The sequence below is a fragment of the Silene latifolia genome, chromosome 3 (genome assembly GCF_048544455.1).
Source record: "Silene latifolia isolate original U9 population chromosome 3, ASM4854445v1, whole genome shotgun sequence".
Classification (NCBI taxonomy): domain Eukaryota; kingdom Viridiplantae; phylum Streptophyta; class Magnoliopsida; order Caryophyllales; family Caryophyllaceae; genus Silene; species Silene latifolia.
Window position 1 is genome coordinate 9,565,090 of NC_133528.1, and position 21,190 is coordinate 9,586,279.

Sequence of the window (21,190 nt, forward strand, 5' to 3'; positions counted from 1 at the left end):
ATTTTTTTACAATTTTTACATTTATGTATCGATACTCACTTTTCGATTCAATATAATTTCACTATGTATGTTATGAAACATTGAAACTTATACATAAACAGTCATTTTAGCTTTTACAGTATAATAATCTTAATTCAGTAGGTATAGGCCATTTTATAATACTGTATTTATACTCGTATGAAACCATTTTTCTAATATTTGAACATCAATCAATACTATATATTAATTCCAGAAACCAAGGGACTTCAATGTAATTAAAGAAAGTTATACAAATTAATTATACTATATAGTTTTAAATCAATAGCACCGTGTGATGGACCCGATTAAGGGATCTCAATGCAAATTTTATATAGTTAGGGTTAAAATTAAATTATATAGAAGCTTGATAATTTTCCTAAACATGGTCAATTTCCTTAAAATAAAACAATTAATTAAGATGGTCAATGTCAATTTCCTTAAAATAAAATAAATAATTAAGATGGTCAATTTCAAGGAGATGGTAATTTTCCTAAATATTTATAGAAGACTAGAAGATGATCAATTTCATTAAAATAAAATAATTAGTATAAACATACACACATATGGTATTAATTATTATCATCATAAAACTATATATTAAATTTAAAATCTATGCAATTTTATTAAACTTTATAGTTTATTAGATGTATAGAGATGTTAATTATTGAACATACAAAAATATAATAAGTAGATATAAATAATTCAAGTTAGATTCCATAATATATAATATTGCATAATTCTTTCGATTTGATTTAATGCATATATGTAATATATTTATATAAATATATAATTCTCTTAAAATTGCATGTCTAAGTAGTAAAAGTAATTTCACAAGAAAGAAAAGAATTGTAGTAACATTGGATATAGTTATTTGATAGTAATCACTCATTTGAATAGTAAAAGTAACAATATTATCAACAAGATTAGCGAGAGTGGTAGAAACAACAACGGGAGTAGTGAAATAATCAATATTAATGCGGCAATAGTGAAAGTAGTAATAATTACGGCGGGAGTAGTGAAATTATCAATATAAATGCGGCAGTAGTGACAGTAACAATAACTACGGCGGGTGTAGTGAAAGTAACAATGATTACGGACAAGTAGTGAAATGTTATTATTATTGTTTCATTAATAAGAGTAAAATATTAGTAGCGGGAGTAGTGAATTTGTCTCAAAATTTATTTCATCGTAATTTTAGGATATGTTATAAAAAAAATATATTAATGTTAAATTTATGGGTTATGCAACCTTAAGTAATTTTGTTTAATGAAAAAAAAAATTTAATGGTAAGTAGAGGTAGCCCGGGTTTTAGCCGGACGGAAGTTATACAAATTAATTATACTATATAGTTTTAAATCAATAAGATGTGTGATGGGCCCAATTAATGGATCTTAATGCAAATATTATATAGTTTGGGTTAAAATTAAATTATATAGAAGCTTGGTAATTTTCCTAAACATGGTCAATTTCCTTAAAATAAAATAATTAATTAAGATGGTTAATTTCCTTAAAATAAAATAATTAATTAGTATAAACATGCACACTTATGGTATTAATTATTATCACCATAAAATTATATATTAAATTTAAAATCTATGCAATTTTATTAAACTTTATAGTTTATTAGATGTATAGAGATGTTAATTATTTAGCATACAAAAAAATTCAAGTTAGATTTCATAATATATAATATTCCATAATTCTTTCCATTTGATTTAATGCATATATGTAATACGGAGTATATTTATATAAATATATAATCTTCTTAATATTGCTTGCCTAAGTAGTAAAAGTAATTTCGTCATGAAAAGAATTGTAGTAACATTGGATATAGTTATAGGATAGTAATCACTCATTTAAATAGTAAAAGTAATAATATTATGAGCGAGATTAGTGAAAGTGGTAGAAACAACAACGAGAGTAGTGAAATAATCAATATTAATACGGTCATAGTGAAAATAACAATAATTACGACGAGAGTAGTGAAATTATCAATATTAATGCGGCATTAGTGACACTCAGTGACAGTAACAATAATTTCGGTGGCAGTAGTGAAAGTAACAATGATTACGGGCAAGTAGTGAAGTGTTATTACCACTGTTTCATTAATAAGGGTAAAATATTAATAGCGGGAGTAGTGTATTTGTCTCAAAATTTATTTTATCGTAATTTGTGGATATGTCATAGAAAAATATATTAATGATAAATTTATGGATTATACAACTTTAAGTAATTTTATTTAATAAAAAAAAATTATTGGTAAGTAGATGTAGCCCGGGCGAAGCCGGGCATCAATACTAGTATATTAAAAAGCGAAAACCTCATATAATAATAATATAATAAGGAAAATATAAAAGTAGGCAAATAATTCCCTAAAAAAAGTTGGTAAAAGTCGATTATTCTCCTATGCACATGTTAATTTCACTTTATGATTTTTTAAAATCATCTATATCTCAATTTTTTGTCTATATATTAAAATTAAACCTCGAGATTTGAGATCAAAAAGTATATATACATATTATTAAAAACTAATGCACATGCTATTTTCAGACCTTTTAAATTATTTATCTCAACTTTTCGTCTTTGTATCAAAAGCAAAACTTAGGGATTCGGAACATACTAGAAGACGGAAATATTATATTTAAAAAAAAAAAAAGAAACCCTTCCAAATAAAAACACGTCAAAAGTTAATAAAAAGAAAGAAAATTCCAAAACTTTTTCATAAACAAAAACCTATCAATGGCACGCACCTTCCTTCAACCCTCCGACACAGATTGAATTTCTCAAATCACAAACCCTAATTTCAATTTTCCCCCAAATTCACCCAATTAACCATCAATTCCCCAAAATTAATCTAGTTTTTACGCATCTGCAACTTCAATTGCAATTGAATCATAGAAAAAAAGTGAGAATTAATCGAATTGAATGGGAGAAATTGAATCAAAGAAGAACAGGACGACGACGACTTTAGCACCTGGATTTAGATTTCATCCTACAGATGAAGAAATAGTTGCGTATTATCTTCGTCGTAAAGTCACCGGAGTACCGTTTCGTCTTGATGCTATTTCTGAGATCGATATTTACAAAGTTGAACCTTCCGATCTTCCTGGTTTATACCTAATCCTTTTAATTATTTGTTTTAATTTGTTTTTAGTACTATATTTTTGGTAATTTGTTAGAATTTCAGTGTTTTTTCATGCTGTTTTGTGATTGATTTGATTTATGGTATTACTCCCTCCTGTTGTTGATCTTCCTACTTTTCGCGGTTTATTAGACGACACTCTGACCGTACTTTTGTTGAAGATATAATTTTGTAAAGGATTACTATTTCCGTCTCAATCGTTTGTTTACTTTAGATTAATAGAAAATGGTAAACAATTGATTAAGACAGATGGAGTACTTCATTACTTGTGAAGGTTTTGAAACTTTGACCTTGAAAAGCTGAATAGGAAGATCATAAAGTTTAAGGAGGGAGTACATGTGATGAAGTTGGCTGATAGGATGATACGGTTAGCTACGAAATAAGTATTGTTTTGCGGAATCAGTGAGGTTATATTATTGTTTTGGATGATTTAGTTAAGATTGAGATGTTGTTAAAGGGATAATTAGATTGATTTTAAATTTGGGTGATTGGTGAATTTAGGTTTATCGAAGCTAAAGACTAGAGACAGAGAGTGGTATTTCTTTAGTGCACTTGATAGGAAGTATGGAAATGGAATGCGCACTAATCGTGCTACCAGTGATGGATACTGGAAGACCACCGGCAAGGACAGGCCTGTTCATCATAAGGGACGCGTTGCTGGCATGAAGAAAACCCTTGTTTACCATTTTGGTCGAGCCCCACGTGGCAAGCGCACTGATTGGGTTATGCATGAGTATAAACTCGTCGATGAAAAGCTAGACAAAGCTGGGTACCCTTTGGTCAGCGTTCTAACCTTTCTTGTTTTGTGGCTGTTTTTTTCTTGGTTTTTGTTATAGTGAGCTGTTTTATTTGAATTGGAGCTCTCTTGCAAGTTATTATCGTAGTGTCAATAAGGCCTCTTGTTTTTTTGTGGATAGGAGGGGTTTGTTCTTTGCAGAATATTCCAGAAAAGTGGCACTGGGCCCAAAAATGGAGAGCAATATGGAGCGCCGTTGGTGGAGGAAGAGTGGGAGGATAATGAAGTAGAGAATCTAATCAATGGCGACATCTCTTTTGAAGACCCCTATGTTGATGATGATGCATTCATTGAACATAATGATTTAGTCCAGGTTTGTACCTCTCGTTGGCTCTTTGATTTTTTGGCGATAGCAAATGTATTTATCTAATTGGTAGTATGCCATCTTCAATGTGAGAGCGCCCATATAAGGTTGCTGTCGAGTGCTGATCTACAAGATGAGAATCTTAGTTGTTGGTGCTATTGATGTACTAATGCCATTAATAAAAAATGTTCAAATCTATATTACGAGACATATCTTTTTTTTGGTATCTTTGTTAACAGAGCCTGGAAAAGGCACGAGAATGATAACATGAGGCGAGATGTTTGCATGTTGTAGTGGTTATGAATGCTGGAATGGGGATCATATGTGTCAAACAGTTGAGGAATTAGATTGTCTTCAGCCATGTCATTTTCTTGTTCTTCTCATTTTTACAGGACCTCGATCTGCAGTTTCCTCAAGGCGTTCCGCTCCTAGAAAGTAGCCCGAATTATGTTGCGGAATGCAAGGACGTTGTTGGTATTGATCAGATGCCGGCAGGAGCAAGTCAAGAATATGAGTGTGGGTCACAGGCCATTTATGATCAAGAGATATCTGATCTTCTTTTGCAAGTTGCGAGCAACACAGATGCAGTGAAGAATGAGTATATGCCTCAGCTGACTGATGAATATAATGAGGCTTCTGTCAATTTGCCTGATAATAATTTTTGTGACCCGCTTGTTGATGATGGATTGTACGTTGATGCTGTTGATTTTTTGGGTCCTTCTCAAGGAAATACATCGGATGCTGCTGCCCTTGGATCGTTCTTTGACAATAATATAAATATAAATATTGAGGATCTTCTTGACTTTGATTCTCCTGAACTTAGCGGAACTGCCTTTGATCAAGCACTCACCTTTGAACCGGTAGTGATTCTGCTTCACATAATTTTTTGTATGACTGTTTCATTTGCAATTTACTGGATAATGACTAATTCCTCTCCTTACAGACTTTGGATGATGATGCACTTTGGAATATATCTTTACCAAGTGATCAACTACCAGGATCAAGTGATGGTGGTCATGGATCATCGTCCAAGAAAGCCCTAGAAGCACAGATGGATAAGCAGTCCAGTGCAGGTATGGACAATATGTTTAGCTTCATTTCGACATTTTGCTTGTTATGTTTTGTTAAAATTGTCAAAACGGTTTTTAACCATTGATATGGTGCAGCCCTAAGGAAGGCAAGCCGTTGGTTGGAAAATATCCCAGCTCATCCAGCATATGCTTCAGAATTGCCAAGCAAGGATATGGCTTCACGGTTGAGTGCTGCAGTGCAGGCAAGCCCTGTTCATGTGACAGCTGGCATGATCAGGATTAGGGATAGTCCACTTGGCAGTGGACTGCAATGGTCAGTCGATAAGAATGGTAGTATGAACGTCACACTTTCATTTGAGCTCCCTCAGACCGTTGGAACGTCAGAGCTGGAATCACTGTTCCCAAGCAAGCTTCCAGCAGCTGTTTCTCGAGGCTGGTTGTGCTTCATGTTCTTCTGGGTCATGTTTTTCGCGTTAAGCATCAGAATTGGGACAAGCATCTATGCCAAGTGAATTCGGCTTCTGGAAACTCGTCAGAAATGATCGTTTTCTCTTATATTACAAATCAAAACTCTTAAATTACGATACATCATTCATGATGTTTTAACTTATTCTAGGAACGCTCATTCTACAATATACTAGTTCTGTTTCTGAACGATTTGTGTTGGTTACTCGGACATGCATCTATTTTAGGAAGGATGACTGTATTGGCTGACTATAATTATGTTGTTGAATGCTTGTGTTGATTATCTCCTCTGATCTGGTTTTGGACTTGAATGTTGCCTTGTTGAAAGCTTTTCCATGTAGGCTCATTCGGACGTCGTGTTGATCCCCTGAAGGCCGGAGACGTCTGCAGTAAAACTGAGGGTTTGCTCTGCGATGTATATTTTCATCAGTCCGTCAGCTGAATCTCTACTCTGGTGTTCCGTGCTGTTCATCCTAATATTCTTGCAGTCCGTAAGCTGTCTCTCTACTTCGTCTTCTGTGCTAGTTGCACTCGCAATTAGTTATTACTCTTAATTCTCCTATGAACCGAAAACCAATTACCCTTGTTGACTAAGTGTTGGTCCTTCAATATAAAGATTGGAAGATGTCTTTGTTCTTGTTCAACCGTTGAATGGACCTAGTCGCATGAAAGCTGTGATGAAAGTGCTTTCTCTGACTTTATCGTTGGGAAAAATAAATGAAAGTTAACTCGGAAGTTAAAATAAATATTATTTTAACGATGTATTAGAGGAGAAGGTAGAGAAAAAACCCAAAAGAAAGGGAAGGTATAATGCCACAACAAAATTACTACCGTCACCCATTTTTGCGAGACGATGAATTGTAACACTCCGGCCCAAACCGGGTCAGGAGCGTTTACTTATAATAGCTCACCAGGCTGGTACATGGCTCACGGATCAACACGGGTCCTTTATAGCGCATTTTGTTCTCACTCATGCGCATCTTGAGAATTTTTCCATGAAGTCATCCATCCTAAGACTACTTCCAGTCAAGCTTAGGCCCTGTTCTTTTGGACTTAAAGTCACTTAACTTAAGTTCACTTCAGATCCTATAAGTTCAGTTCATATCAGATCTTATAAGTTCAGTTTAGATCCTATAAGTTCAGTTCAGTTCAGATCCTATAAGTTCAATTCAATTCAGATTCTTTAAGTTTAGTCCAGTTCAGATCCTATAAGTTCAGTTCAGATCCTATAAGTTCAGTTTAGAAAAGTTATATACATAGTATCATTTTTAAAAAACCGACGCAAAAATATTTGACATTATTAATTATTCGATACATATATACATTATTATTTTTAAAACAAAATTATCAGTCTTCTCATTATTTTTTATCATAATGTAACCGTAGTATAATGTATGAACAAACCAATGTATATAAAGCGGAAAAATGTTATTATCTTACTTAGCTTGTGTTTTAGACTATATTTTCTTATCAGTGTTCTCTCTTGGTTGCCCACTAATTTCTTGTAAAATTTTTGTTTAATCTCAATAAAAGTTTGAGTTATAATAATAATAATAATAATAATAATAATAATAATAATAATAATAAAAGTTGCGATTTTATAAAAAAAAATTAAAAGAAATTAATAAAATAAAAATAACAACAAGAACAATAATAATAATAATAATAATAATAATAATAATAATAATAATAATAATAATTAAGTTAAATTAATTTAAGTTCATTTAAATTCGAATCGTGTAAATTCTGTTCAGATCCTATAAGTTCAGTTCAGATCCAATAAGTTGATTCGATTCGATCCTATCATTCGATTGATTCGAGATCCTATAAGTTCAATCGAGATCCTATAAGTTGATTAGTTGATTCGAGATCCTATAAGTTCGATTGATTCAGATCAAATGCGTTTGACCAAAAAAAAACATGACCTTAGTCATTATGGGGTGTTACAAGTAACATTTTCTTAGATTTGCCTTGTATTTGTGTGACATTAACAAAAAGAGTTGTAACATTATCAATAACCAAAAGAAAAGGTAGATATTTCAAAAAAAAAAAAGAAAAGGTAGATAACCTTTCTTTCTAAAGGCAAACGTAGATAGCTAATAATACTCTTGCGCGTCTTGACCTTATTTGCTAATTACGAGTAGTTGATATATTTGCTAACCAAATGTACAAAATATGCGGAACCACAAGTACAAACATGTAACCATTCTTTCTCCAATTGAGGTCTTCAATTTTCGAGGCAAGACATTGACTTCCAAAATTCACATAAATTTGATGCCGAAAACAAAAATTATATAACAATTTCACAGTAGCGACGGCTTTTTGTTTTTCAATTTATGTGAAAAAGAAGTCAATGTATCACCTCAAAAAGTGAGAAGTTCAATTAAAAAAAAGTAAAAAAGGAGTAATAAACATTCCTATGTCTATAGTTTCACCTCAAAATTACATGTAAACTACATTTATTTATGAATAAAATGGGACTGAAAGCAACAATGTAGTTTCAAGTTTGTGGTTGAAGGCTGCTAAGAGAAAGCATCTACATTTCTCCTGGAAGCATTGTATCCCCACTCGGAAGATCGCAAACGGGTATACCCTGTTGATGGCGAAAATCATGAACAAGGAGCAATAGAATGAACACAGAATTATGTCGTGCCAAAAGAGAGAGTAGTGGAGAGAAAATGCGAAGATACCTCTCCTGTAAGGTGTGCTGTGCAACGCTTTTCAGCCAACAACTCGTCTTCGCTCTGTCAATAAGCCCAAGTCAGTAATTTCGTCATTTCAATTTCATATTAGTGAATTCCGAATAGTTTTGAGCATAATACCTTTTTAATGCGCTGCCAAAGATAGTCATCAAATACAACGTCCTTCACCAGCTCGTAATCTCCATCTCCCTAAGGCGGTTTAAAATTTTTAGAGGTGTGAAACTTAAGTATAGTGTCGACGTTATGTAATAACTGAGACTTAAAAATCTAACCTTGGATCTGCAAGGCATACTGAAAACCAGATCCTCAGCTATTCCATAGGGATTACCAGTAGTGTATACCTGGTTTGGTAGACGTAAATTTCGTCAGATTGCTGGCTTTTAGATGACTAAAAGGTTTAAGGCGATAATTGAAGAAGTTGCACATCCAAAACGATAACAAATCAAAAGAGATCAGAACTTACCCCAGAAGAAAACCAGTCGCCTTCAGGAGTTGGATTGACCAGAGATTTTATTGCATCGACAATTGACACGGCAGTTGATGCAGCAGAAGACCTTCCCCATTTCTGTATTAGCAGGCCACCTCTCTGCAAAAGAATATATTAGAACAAACTATTTTGTCTCTTCTTAGGTCTGTCGAGCTACAGCTCGTGAATTCTATTCCATTTAGGAAGTACTCCCTCCGTCCCGGTCAATTGTTGTCCTTTGGAACTTTGGTTTTGGCACAGAGACCAAGGAAATAGAAGGGGACCAGTTATTAAATGACAAGTGGACCAAATTGAGCGTGAATGATCAAATTGCTCTTCAAATTCATTCTTAAAATAGAAAGAACACCAAAAAATGGAATAAGACAACAAATAACCGGGACAGAGGGAGTAGTAATAAACTGCATACCTTTTGAACATTGACAGTGAATTCTTCTTCTAACCACTTGTGGTCCTTGATAACCTGTTTGACAGGCACTCCGTCGATTTTGGCATTTAAGAAATCCGGGACCTGGTGGATAAATGAGATAAACTATGACACGACATCTCTATCAACATATTGTACGTATCTAGTGATTCCTGCAGGGTAACTTACCTGAGTCGTCGAGTGGTTTCCCCAAATGGTCATATTTGATACCTTATCATAGAAGACACCTGCTTTCAAAGCCAGCTGAAACACAAATGTGTACTAGTTACTGATTTAGGACTAGTATCTAGTAAGGGATGGAAGCGACATTTGTGTAACCAGGGTTACCTCACATATACTACTATACAACCAGTTGTATAATGAGCATTGTACAACCCTATACATTAATCCGAGCTTATGTGTAATTTTTCTGAGTTTTGTAATAGTTTATTTTTTTTATGTTTAAGTGTGTGAGTTCAAAAACTTTACAACATAGCTCGGATTCTTTTAAACAAAACTCGAAAACTTTAGTACACAGCTCGGATTCTACATCATACAACTGCATACAACAGGTTGTATAATCTACTCATTAGGGTTACCTGACATTTTGCTCGATTTTCATCTAATCTGGTGAGTGCATGAAAATTCTTGGCAGGTATATTTGGAGCATTTTTCATGCAGATAAGAGCACTAGATAGAGATGCATAGTACAAATTAGAGATGCAAACGGAAGGAAACGACGGGTAATTAAGTACAGATGAAAAAGAGGAAGAACAGACTTGGTATTGCAGGGATTTCCAACAACAATGACTTTGACGTTCCGTGATGCAACAGCATCAAGAGCTTTTCCCTGCAAGTAAAAGTAGTACAAATTAGAGTATGGTAATTGGTACGAGATGGCATAAGGTAGAACATAGCATAGGAGTTGGAGGAGTATTTATACTTGGGCAGCGTAAATCTGTCCATTAATGTCGAGTAAGTCAGCTCGTTCCATGCCAGGTCCACGGGGTTTTGCACCAATAAGAAGAGCCCACTCAGCATCTTGGAAGATATCGTAAGGATCAATGCCAATGCTAACTGCCCTCAACAGTGGAAACAACGAGTCCTCAAGCTCCATAGCCACACCTGTATGTACGTACACATGTATGTATATCAGTCGTTTCTCGATTAACAAATGTAGTACTCGAAATGGGTGTGATTAAATAAAAAAAAAGACCTTCTAGAGCTTGGATGGATCTTTCAGATCCGAGCAATTTGAGAGCAACAGGCTGATTGGGTCCGAAAACCTCACCAGATGCAAGCTGCATGCCATCCAAAAAGTCAAACTTAAATAATTTTGAACAATACTCGCTATATATCATCAGATTCTTTACGTTTGCTTAAAATTCTCCTCACAAGATAACGCAAACGTCAAGAACATGATGAGACAAACAAAACGACTAACGACTGTAACGAGTATAAGCAAAGGAAAGTCGACAAAAGTGGCGAATGCTAACTTTGAATAAGAGATGGTTGGAAATCATGCCAGCAGCACCAGAAACTGCAACTGTGATCAATTTTTTCCATGTTTGAGTCTCTTCTTCCTGATCATATTAATATATGACTAATTAACATATGAACAAGTGAACAACTAGTGCAAATAGTGTTGAACATTAAGTAATTCCCTTGATCCATTGAATTGTTTACGTTTTTTAGAATCTTTCTCACATATTTTTGAAAACCATAAGCAGTGGCGGGGCCAGGATTTATAGCTAGGGCAGTTAATGTATTATACAACTGGCTGTATAGTACAACTTATTCAATATAGTTGAGCTTTGTTACAAAGTTGTCGAGCTTTATTAACAAAATTATCGAGCTATGGTACAAAGTCATTGAGCTTGACAGAATAATTATTAAACTCAATAACTTCGTAAAATAGCTTAATAACTTGTAAAATAGCTAACAGCTTTGTGTAAGAGCTGAACAACTTTTAGGCGGTTGTACAATGCTATTATACAATTGGTTATAGGATAATATTTGTGTAGCTAGGGGGTGGAAAAACTCAGCGGGGACGAACAAGTAATGACATAGCGGAAACTTGATTTTTTTTTTGAAATTTTAACCAAAACTTGTGAATTTTTCATTGGCCAGCGGGGGCGAGCGCCCCTGCTAGCCCCCCTTAAATACGCCACTGACCGTAAGCAATTCAATGGAACTGAGAAAGTATAATTAAACACTTGAGCAGAAAGTGGTACAAGAAACATACAGCTTTCAAGTCATATGTTAAGCAGAAAACTCCATAGCATTCTGGTTTCACACTTTGTTGTTGTTCTACTGCTGCAACTCTACTCTCTACTTGACTGTTCAATTTCAATACAAGGGCAGGGGCTTCTTTTATTAATTACAACTAACCATATTAATAATCATTAAAAATTGTATGAGACGGTCTCATACAAAAACACTAATACGTGACACCAACCCATAATAATTTGGGTTGGTCTTCACATATGAGACCGTCTCATACAAAACCCGTATTAAAAACAGACAGCGGGAAAAAAATATACTTAGGAGAGACAGAACAGCGAATAGCAAAAGATGGAGTGTTATGAACCAGCTGAACACTCCTTTTGCGACCACCAATTATATAAGAAGAAGATGAGGATAACGACGACGATGAAGATAAACGTTGAGAAGGAGTATTAAGAAGATTTGATTGTCGACATCCTATAGTTACACCCATTTTTTTGTTGTTTTTGTGTTGAGTTTTTGTAGTATAGAATAGAACTGAAGAAAGATAAAGTGTAAGCTGATAACGTAGAGCAAAGGAGACACAAATTTTGCAAAGGGATGAGATTACGGTACAATTATCATTTTTGTTTTGTTTGTTCCTATTTCTCATGAGGTCTTCCCTTTGACACTTGGCATCCTTTTATCATCTTTCTATTCATCAACATTTATCATAACAACGACTACACTTTATTTCATCACTAATTCTTGTTTTAGACGAATCATTTTCGTCTTGCTAGAAGATGAGATTTTGCGACCATAACAATGACTAGACTTTGTTTCACTGCATTTGACCGTAAATAGTTTCAAAATCTCGTTTTATTACTCGAAACCAAAATGACCCGTCTTAAGGGAGACTAACTTTTATTTCAAAAGCGTTTCGCTTGTGACGGACACTATCCGTCACAACCTTGTGACGGATGGATAGTGGTCCTCTCACAATAAGGCAAGTGGGTGGGCAAGTGGGGGGAAATGGAGCACCCCATGAATAGTGTCCGTCTTCAATGAGAATTTGTGATGGGCAAAAAGAGGATGTTGAGGTGCGAAAGTATATTTAACCCGTTTTTATTTTAAGACAGATACGGTATACCTTTGTTCCACAATTTCCTCTATTTCCGTTCAAGGACTTCGTTCCTTCCGTTCCACTTTATTTTCCGTTATTGACCAATATTGTCTTTGATTCTTAAGAAGTGTCTTGTTTACTTCTTTTTTTTGGTTACAAGGAGCGGGATTACCCCAAAAGTAAAGAACGGAACATAAACTAATTAGGTTAGGCCATGAAAATTAATTTCAAAAGTTGGAACATATAAGAAAAAGAATTAAGAACAAGAATTGAGTTGTACCGGCAAACCTGAGCACATTTCACAAAATCTCATTATAGACGGCACATATCCGTCTATAACTAAAGACGGAGCACATACAATACCACATTCCTAATAGGACAAGCAACAAGTGGGGTGGTGAGGGCCAAAAATATCTGTCTATAGCAAGACTAGCTGAGCACATTTTGGGGGCAATGGCAAGCACATTAGATACACTAAAGTTCAGTTCAAACAAAATGGGAAATAGAGAAAGACGACTCGAGGCTGTTGCCAGTCTGACACTTTTTCCCTGAGTAACACTCGGCATTACAACTGCACAACGGGGAAGGTTAAGAAACAACGATGATAAATAAAAAATTGTTGATTTCAAAATTTGTGTTCAGTCCGTATACCATTGATAGGAACACCGCTTTGCATTATGCATGCGGTGTATGTATAATGAATTCAATAGTTTCCAGCAGCAACAAAATACAAGGGATTACAAAATACACATGCCAAGTCTAATCTTATGGACTATTTCCACCACCGGAAAACCATTGCCAAACACCACCAGAACCTTGCTTCTGGGACGCTGCGTCCTGCTCAAAGTTAGATTTCTCCTCCGTCAGCAGTTTTAGCTCATTCTCTACAGTCGGCATAAAGTGTAACAGGCCTTGAAACCTTACTATCTGTGCCTGTGGAAATTATCCAGAAGATTAATCACGTGTTGATAAAATAACCGAGGCTTATAGCGAAAATAAACATAAGCAGACAAAGACTGTTTATCCCCAAGATAAATTAAAAATTACAACTTGAAGCGGGTTGAAATTTTTTTTATGGAGTTTTTACTATAAATAAAAACCACCATGATTAGGAACACCAAAGTACACAAAGGATTCGTAATACAGATTATCTAAATTATTCTAAGTTTACATAAACGAAATACTAATTTAGGCTTTAAATTGGTAGAAATTATCAAGCAGTACTCCCAAAAATTCCGATCCAGAGTATGCTCCTACCCACCCATTAAGTAAATAACTATCAGGAACGAAGTAATCCTTTAACTTTTTTAAGGGACGAATAAGAAAAGGCCAAACCTCCAAACTAGAGCATCTTGATCTTTCTGTAATCAACTGACCTTGGACAGATTCGAGTTCCTAAAGAGAGATCAATATATTAACAAGCTGCAGAAGTGACATCTTCTTATAGGATAAGATAATTTGAAGCAATACATACCTTATACAATTCCGCAAGTGTACTATTGATATCATCAATCTTTCCCTTCATCACTGAATTTTCTGCTCTAACTTCAGCAAGTGATGATTCCAACAGCCTTTTTTCATCCTTCCTTTCATTAGAATCAGCGAACCCACCCTGTTGTCGGAGCTTAGTAAAATCCAACTGCTTCCCGCCAGAATCTATCGAGTAGGCTGCCGACACAGATGCAGCTGCTGCTGCTGCTGCCGGTGATTGATATATCTTAGGACGTGCAGAGTCCTTTATTTTGGGTCTCATAATGAATACCTAAATTTGGATCTGTTTGAGTTAATAGGAAGAACACAATTTTTTAAAATATTTAGGACTCTTAACATGTTTTTCATAATAAAACACCTTCATCATGATAGTTTGGCTTCAAGAGTCTCAAATACAAGTTCATCCTATAGACACTTAACATAAATTACCACCGATTATCTTTAATAAGAATTACAACTTAACATAAATGTACTTCTTTTACGATACCAAAACTTGTAAATCTGATTCTAACAAACTTCCGCCCTTATAAACAGAACTTTTCATGCACAATTCCATTGCCACAAGTCCACAAATAGGGTCAAATTCAAGGGCCATGCAATGTTCAGGCAGTGTTGGGGACTCGAGGTCAATTAATCTCAACGTGATTTGAAGAGAACATGTTGCTGTTTATACAAATACGTATTTCGTTTGATAAATAGCTTAATTCAGCTGGCCTGCAATTGCTAAGAGTGAATAGATTTGTTACGTCTTTTATTCAGCAATCATGCTCACACCACAATAATATAACCAAATGCAACTCAATTCATTATTGTAGTCACTCATCAGAAGCAACTTTGCACATATCACTCCATATAATCTTATATTACCCTTTTTCCCAATGTAGGCCACGTAGCCAAAGATACATTACTTTTTGCCTTAACAATATTCCATGTGTCGTTGTCACTTGTTTTCCTTTGCTTTTAGCACAAAGACTAAGGAGAGAGGAGTGGACCATTTGTAGTTGTTATTCGGTGACAACTGGACCTAAATGCAAGTGGAACCCCAAAACTACCCATTAAAAACATTCTCCAAATAGAAAGGTCAACAAGGTAAACCTATGACCGAGACGCCCACAAAATAGTACTCCCTCCATTCAACTCTACTTTACATATATTCCTTTTTCGTCCATTCAACTCCACTTTACATGTTTCCTTTTTAGGCCAAGAAAATGACCATTTTATCCTTATTCACACTTCATATTTACAAAAAATGTCATCCATACCCCACACTAATCCACCATAAAACTCCACCTTTATATTTTTTTAACATTTTTAACCCTACCATTCCCTTTCCCTATGTACTTTTTATAGTTTTTTTTAATTCGCCCCTTAATACCCGTGCAAAAAGCATACTTGCGAAGTGAAGTTGAACGGAGGGAGTATAGGCCAATGAATGATGGAGGAAGTACTTTACTTTTGAAAGAAGAGAGGTTCGGAGGTTACATTGTATAAATCCAAATGACTCACTAGCTATTGATCTTCTTATATTGTGATAACACAAGGTAACATTGTTTTTAATCATTACTCTGACTCGGCTGCAAGGCATGATACTAGGGTGTTAAGATCCAGCTACCTTGTGAAAAAGGTTCATATTTTGGCTCAAAATAAAGTTTCAAGTGTCGTGTCAAAATTGTCCGACGCACCGAAAAAGTGAAATGAACAAAGTGACAAAGCTACCTCCAGATTAAGGGTTATACACTTATACACTCTCACAAATCCTGATAGTAAACAAAATCAACCATACTGAGGCACACCCTGACTTCCAGGAAACAGGACTCAATATTTTCACCTACAGAATGGCAATAATAGTAAATTCTACGAGGCAGCAAGATTTAAAAAAAAAATTGCTTCAAGACACATTCTAAAATCTAAATATGGATGGAATAACTCTCTTTATTGTCTACACGACTAGACTGAGAATTAGGCCCATACCTCATTGTTATATCTTCCGTTATATCCACCAAAGGCAATCAAAAATACGTCCCCATAAATCAAAGCCGAGCAGATGCTGATTCCCTGTTTAGAAAATCCATTTTAATTCACGTAGGTAGTACTGCAGAATCAAAAAGAAACTCAGCCAACCTCAAAAAAACCAGCTTTTTTTAATCGGATTTGAGTAAACCCCTGGCTGTATGCATCAAGTTCTTCAACCAAACATCAAAAGGCTGATATCAAAACTGAACTATGGGCAAGAAAATCAAACCTCACTAGCAAGTGGATCTCTTGGATTTACAGTGGTCACCACTGACCAAACAAGCTTGGTCATATCCAAAACTAATGTGTCACGAGCTCCTGCAAAAACAATCATATAAATTACGAAAGCATGATAACAACTGCACATTTTATAAACACAAACTTCAAACTTACTACCTTCTACTATATTTTATTCCAAAACTATTAATCCTACTTGTAAAGCATCTTATGTCCATGTTTTGCTACCTTAAAAAAATTCGGCCAAAATAAATGAATATTCCGTTCATTTCAAAATATTTCGGTCATCTTTTTCATTTTTTTCAGATCTTCTTCCACTTCAAATCTTCTTTTACGAATATCCAAATCTTCTTCATCTTTAGCTCTTCTTCTTCAAATCTTCAATTTGCCGTCTTCCAAGTCTTTAAACCTCTTAATTGAAGTGAATGTCTTAACTTAAATTGAACGAGAACCACAATCAATGAAATTAGGGTTTTTAATTTGAAGAGAAACCCACAATCATTGAAAATTTGGGTAATATTAAAACTGGGGTCTACAAGGTAAGGGTAAAATAAATAACAGCAGAAAAAAAGCTCTTGCATCTCGGGATCTTGATCAACTTCAGATACAATCACTGATTCCTGGCAGTCCGATCTGTTTTGATAACTTCAAATACAAGCACTCATTGTGTATTCTGGTTCTCTAAAAGTATGAGAATGAATGCCCACATCAAATGTATCTCTTTTCCACAATTTAGAAAGATGGGTACAGAAATATTTTGATTATTTGTACTGAGGGGCTAATTTGTAAATGCGAGAAAAACAAGAGCAAGGTGAGTTTCAATTGAGAGTGTTAATAAAGTAGTCACTACGTAGTACCAATTTACCCAATAAACTACAAACAAATAGCTTATCACGATTTCCGATTGGATAAAGCAATTCCGGTCTTGCAACAAAGAAACAAAAACAATAAAAACTCGTAGTATCTTCACTTACCACTTTTATTGTCTCCACCGCCAGATATGTACCAGTTTCCATTAATTGTGACACCAGAATGTCCTGCTCTCGGAGCCAAATAATCACCTCGGGTCTCAGGTTGAGACCACTCCATCTTCAGGAATAACAGAAAGACAATTACTAACATTAACCAAAAATGGCGGCAAAGATACTGCTAATTATTCTGATTAGGAGCTGAAGCACTTTAAAAATTAAATATTTGAAGGATCATGCTTCATAATTGACTCTTTATATCATCAGTCCACAGTTGCTCAGTAACAAAGGATAGTGTGGTCATTATATATCCACCTGAGGCCGGTATTAGGGGATATAAATAAAAACAATTCAAAGAAAAAAAAAACACAAATGTTTTACTTACTGTGTGCAAATCTAGCACATGCAAATCGTTAAAACATGTTGAATGGGAACAGCCACCAAACACTAGAAGGTAACGATCAGCATGTACAGCAGTTGCATGGTCATATCTCGGTGATGGTGGAGGCTGCCTATCAAAAACAACAACAAAGTGACGAAGGGCTCCTTTTGGATCTCACAATGACAGAGAAACAATAAACATAAACTCACGTAGTCTGAGCTGTCTCCCAAGACATTGTTTCTAGATCCAGAATATGAATATCATTCATCAGCTTCCTACGGACATCTTCCCCACCAAATATAATCAATTTAGAACCAACTAAGGTTACTGACTGTCCCTCGCGAGCAACCTTATAGAAGCAAATATGCACAAGTACGAGTATGAGATCCCACACACATTTTAGTATCTAAGTTAGATGAAAGAAATGGTCAATGATCAGCGCATTCAGTTACCGGAATATCTCCAGCGGTCTCCAAGACACCACCTTGCTCGGTCTCGAGGTCCAAAAAACGCACTGCTCAATCATCATGTCGAAAATCCAAATAAATATTCACAAAAGAACGAAACCCCAAAATGGCAAAATAAAAATACATATTAACTCAATCAACATGCCTGTAATGTAACTAGAGGATTTTGATTTTCCATCGATGGTAAGAAGCTTTTTTTCCCAAACAATCTGAAAAATAACACGAACGTACATAAATAACTACAATTCCACACCTTTATTCCCACAATGAACACCTTGCGCTCATTACTTACCATATGGTGTCCCGAGGTAGCGGGAAGAACATCAAGCAAGCTACCATTTTCGGAATTAATAGAATTTGGCGCAGCAATCGGCTTCAATGGAGACCAAGAAGAGTTATTCAAATCCAAAACCTACACACACAGTGAAGCTACAATTCAAGACAATTTCAAACTACAACCTACTGAATTAACCAAAAAAATGGGAAAATTAAACAATTAACCTGAAAATCTGGTAAATTACGCCCATTACGACTACCGCCATAAATATACAGCTTATCACCAACCACAGCTGCAGCATGCTACAATTCCACAACAAAAAAAGAAAAACAACCTTTAGTGATAATGATGAACATAATCTAGAAGACTATTCAAACATTCATTCTATGCAATTATCGATTCAAATCGAACAATTACAGAGATGATTACTACTGCTGCAGCCTGCTATAATTCCACAAAAAAAAAAAAAAACCTTTTCTGATGATAATGATAATGATGAACATAATCTAAAACACCATTCCGACATTCATTCTACAGAATTATCGAATCAAATCGAATAATTACAGAGCTGATTACTACAGCTGCAGCAAGCTATAATTCCAAACAAAAAAAAAACAACCTTTAATTATGAAAAATGATAATGCTGATCATAATCTAAAACATCAAACATTGAATCTAGCAATTATCGAATCAAATCGATAAATGATTACCTTGTACCGACCCGAAGGACGAGGGCCGGAAACAGGGAGTGTGGCCCACTGATCATGATCCAAACCCGAAAACCAGCTTCTCAAATCCACTATTTCTTCTCCTTCCGCCATTGCAGCTGTAAATTGTGCAAAAAAATCAATCAGAAACCCTAATTTCAATCAATTTTAATCGAAATGCGGAATTTTACAATTACGATAGATCAATGTGTAAGAATTGTAATGTTGATGAAGATAGAAATGCAGAATTATGTTTACCAGATGGAAATAAAGAAGGAATGCGAAATTGAGGGGAATAATTGAACCTTTTGAACCTTGAATTTTGAATTCCGGCGAAATTAGGTTAAAATATTGGACGCCGGCGACGACTTTTTGGGGGTGGAAGAGTGGATCTACAATTCCAAGTGTAAGAAGTCACCTGCACTTTCCACTTTGTTAGTTTTGCTTAGTGTCTCATATGGGTCCACCATACCCCTCCCTCCAATAAGCCTTGCCGTAAACGGGTCACAATTCATCAAGTTCGAGACGGAGTAAAATATGACTCATTTAAGACGAACATGTATCAATTTTCAGATAAAATGATAACATACAATTTTCTAAGTATGACAGTTTGTTATTAAAATGATCACATTTGTCGTGAAAATAGGCAAATAGCGACATTTGGCCGTGTTCAGTTTGGGACGAAAAGTGTCCATCTTCAATGAGAATTGGTACCCTCCTTATTTTTTTTTTTTCAAGATGTTGATCACGAGTGTCCTCTATCGATTACTAAGATGGTTTCTGTAGGATATGTCGACGAATAATGGTAAATCTCTTTTTAAATTTGATTTTCCATTTGTAGGATTCAGGAACCGAGTTATTGCTCTTGACCACTTAATTAAGGAATGATTAGTGAGAGCTCTTTTTTTTTTTTTTTTTTTGCAAAGAACACGTGCGGAATTATATTACGTCCAACTCCGCCATTGTGATGACGGAGGGCGGAAAATCAGAATCGGTACATATCTCCTCCTCAACGCTAGAACATAACCGCGCAACAAGGTGAGCTACCGTATTTCCCCCACGCTTCACATGTAAGCTACCATGAAAATCGAAAAATAAAGAAAGCTTGCGAACATAACCGCGCAACAAGGTGAGCTCTTACTATTTACCCAAACCAAGTGATGTAGAGTATTTCAGAAAGAAAAATGAGTTAGCGTCACCGGGTGGCATCCAATCTTGGTGTCACCCTCTAACATGCAATAAGTGAAAACCCCTAAAATAATGGGTGCATGTGAGGGTGGTATCGAGATTGGGTACCAGCCGGTGGTGCCCTATCATTATACTTTCATAAATGAAGCATCAATTAAATTTAGATTTAGAAGAAAATGAAACAAGACTTACCAAAGACGGTTTTATATGATTGTAATAACTATGTGAAATCATGAGCAATTGACTAAATCATTCTTAAAATGCATTTTCAAGTAACTTTCATAAAGTATTTTAGGGTATAGACTATAGAGATATAGTCGTATAGATGTTTTTACATTGTAAAATGGTTTATACCAAACTTCATGTATTTTTTAAATTGTAATATTGATTTAAATGGATATAAAAGTTTGATGTGTATCACATACTGTTTTAATTAGAAATCTAATCCCCCTAGTTGTAAAGTGTAAACAATAAAATTGGTAAAATATATGGATTGAAGATTTTCATGAACTATGAAAAACTAAAATGAGCATAACATATTATTCATTCTTTTTCTTCTCTTCCGAATTTCTTCATTTTTTTCTTTTCAGTATATCTCTAATATTGTCCGATATCAAAGTAGCACCATGAAAAGAAGAAGAAAAAGGTGAAATTATTCAACACCAAACCCATTATTTATCCTGTTTCTCTTGTGCCACTTAATTTTTGAAAAAATTCAACGTACAAAAGTTGATAGTTTGGGCAACTTCAACTCCGGACGGGTTTTATTGGCTCAACTTGGCTG

At 35.0% G+C, this 21,190-nt stretch overlaps 3 protein-coding genes across 5 annotated transcripts; 1 reads left to right on the forward strand and 2 right to left on the reverse strand.

Moving 5' to 3' along the window:
- The first annotated feature begins 2,557 nt into the window (after window positions 1-2,557).
- Window positions 2,558-6,046, forward strand: LOC141647117 (NAC domain-containing protein 78). Its single transcript, XM_074455162.1, has 6 exons — window positions 2,558-3,127; window positions 3,662-3,939; window positions 4,078-4,269; window positions 4,653-5,120; window positions 5,204-5,333; window positions 5,427-6,046. The coding sequence occupies exons 1-6, from the start codon at window positions 2,944-2,946 to the stop codon at window positions 5,801-5,803; spliced, it is 1,629 nt and encodes a 542-aa protein (XP_074311263.1). The 5' UTR covers window positions 2,558-2,943; the 3' UTR covers window positions 5,804-6,046.
- Window positions 6,047-7,946: 1,900 nt separating this feature from the next.
- On the reverse strand, window positions 7,947-12,224 carry LOC141647119 (malate dehydrogenase [NADP], chloroplastic). Its single transcript, XM_074455166.1, has 14 exons — window positions 11,892-12,224; window positions 11,594-11,687; window positions 10,845-10,931; window positions 10,565-10,649; window positions 10,292-10,473; window positions 10,128-10,198; window positions 9,948-10,038; window positions 9,538-9,612; window positions 9,352-9,453; window positions 8,922-9,044; window positions 8,731-8,799; window positions 8,579-8,647; window positions 8,447-8,500; window positions 7,947-8,349 (listed from the first exon to the last, which is right to left on the reverse strand). Exons 1-14 carry the CDS (start codon window positions 12,065-12,067, stop codon window positions 8,293-8,295), a joined length of 1,335 nt encoding a protein of 444 aa, XP_074311267.1. The 5' UTR covers window positions 12,068-12,224; the 3' UTR covers window positions 7,947-8,292.
- A 1,040-nt stretch (window positions 12,225-13,264) lies between these two features.
- On the reverse strand, window positions 13,265-19,750 carry LOC141647118 (acyl-CoA-binding domain-containing protein 4). Of its 3 annotated transcripts, none has more exons than XM_074455163.1 (14): window positions 19,524-19,750; window positions 19,222-19,337; window positions 18,736-18,813; window positions 18,527-18,646; window positions 18,380-18,443; window positions 18,220-18,281; window positions 17,977-18,116; window positions 17,771-17,897; window positions 17,392-17,506; window positions 16,410-16,498; window positions 16,139-16,222; window positions 14,151-14,438; window positions 14,012-14,071; window positions 13,265-13,609 (listed from the first exon to the last, which is right to left on the reverse strand). In XM_074455163.1, exons 2-14 carry the CDS (start codon window positions 19,330-19,332, stop codon window positions 13,442-13,444), a joined length of 1,506 nt encoding a protein of 501 aa, XP_074311264.1. In that variant the 5' UTR covers window positions 19,333-19,337; window positions 19,524-19,750; the 3' UTR covers window positions 13,265-13,441. The 3 variants fall into 3 exon arrangements, with proteins under 3 accessions (XP_074311264.1, XP_074311266.1, XP_074311265.1); XM_074455165.1 differs by having other exon boundaries at window positions 19,533-19,665; XM_074455164.1 differs by having other exon boundaries at window positions 19,477-19,638.
- Window positions 19,751-21,190: the final 1,440 nt, after the last annotated feature.

Bases quoted from the DNA above. Each gene is read 5' to 3' on its own strand.
- LOC141647117 (XM_074455162.1), top strand. From the start codon at position 2,944: ATGGGAGAAATTGAATCAAAGAAGAACAGGACGACGACGACTTTAGCA. The intron at 4,270-4,652 runs GTTTGTACCTCT...TCATTTTTACAG, and splicing joins AACATAATGATTTAGTCCAG to GACCTCGATCTGCAGTTTCC. The intron at 5,121-5,203 runs GTAGTGATTCTG...CTCTCCTTACAG, and splicing joins AAGCACTCACCTTTGAACCG to ACTTTGGATGATGATGCACT.
- LOC141647119 (XM_074455166.1), bottom strand. From the start codon at position 12,067: ATGGGTGTAACTATAGGATGTCGACAATCAAATCTTCTTAATACTCCT. The intron at 10,650-10,844 runs GTTAGCATTCGC...GATGGCATGCAG, and splicing joins CCAACCATCTCTTATTCAAA to CTTGCATCTGGTGAGGTTTT. The intron at 10,039-10,127 runs GTCTGTTCTTCC...ATCTCTATCTAG, and splicing joins GGAAATCCCTGCAATACCAA to TGCTCTTATCTGCATGAAAA.
- LOC141647118 (XM_074455163.1), bottom strand. From the start codon at position 19,332: ATGGCGGAAGGAGAAGAAATAGTGGATTTGAGAAGCTGGTTTTCGGGT. The intron at 18,282-18,379 runs GCATGTTGATTG...ATGATTGAGCAG, and splicing joins ATCCTCTAGTTACATTACAG to TGCGTTTTTTGGACCTCGAG. The intron at 16,499-17,391 runs GTAAGTGAAGAT...TTGTTTTTGCAG, and splicing joins CGGTGGAGACAATAAAAGTG to GAGCTCGTGACACATTAGTT.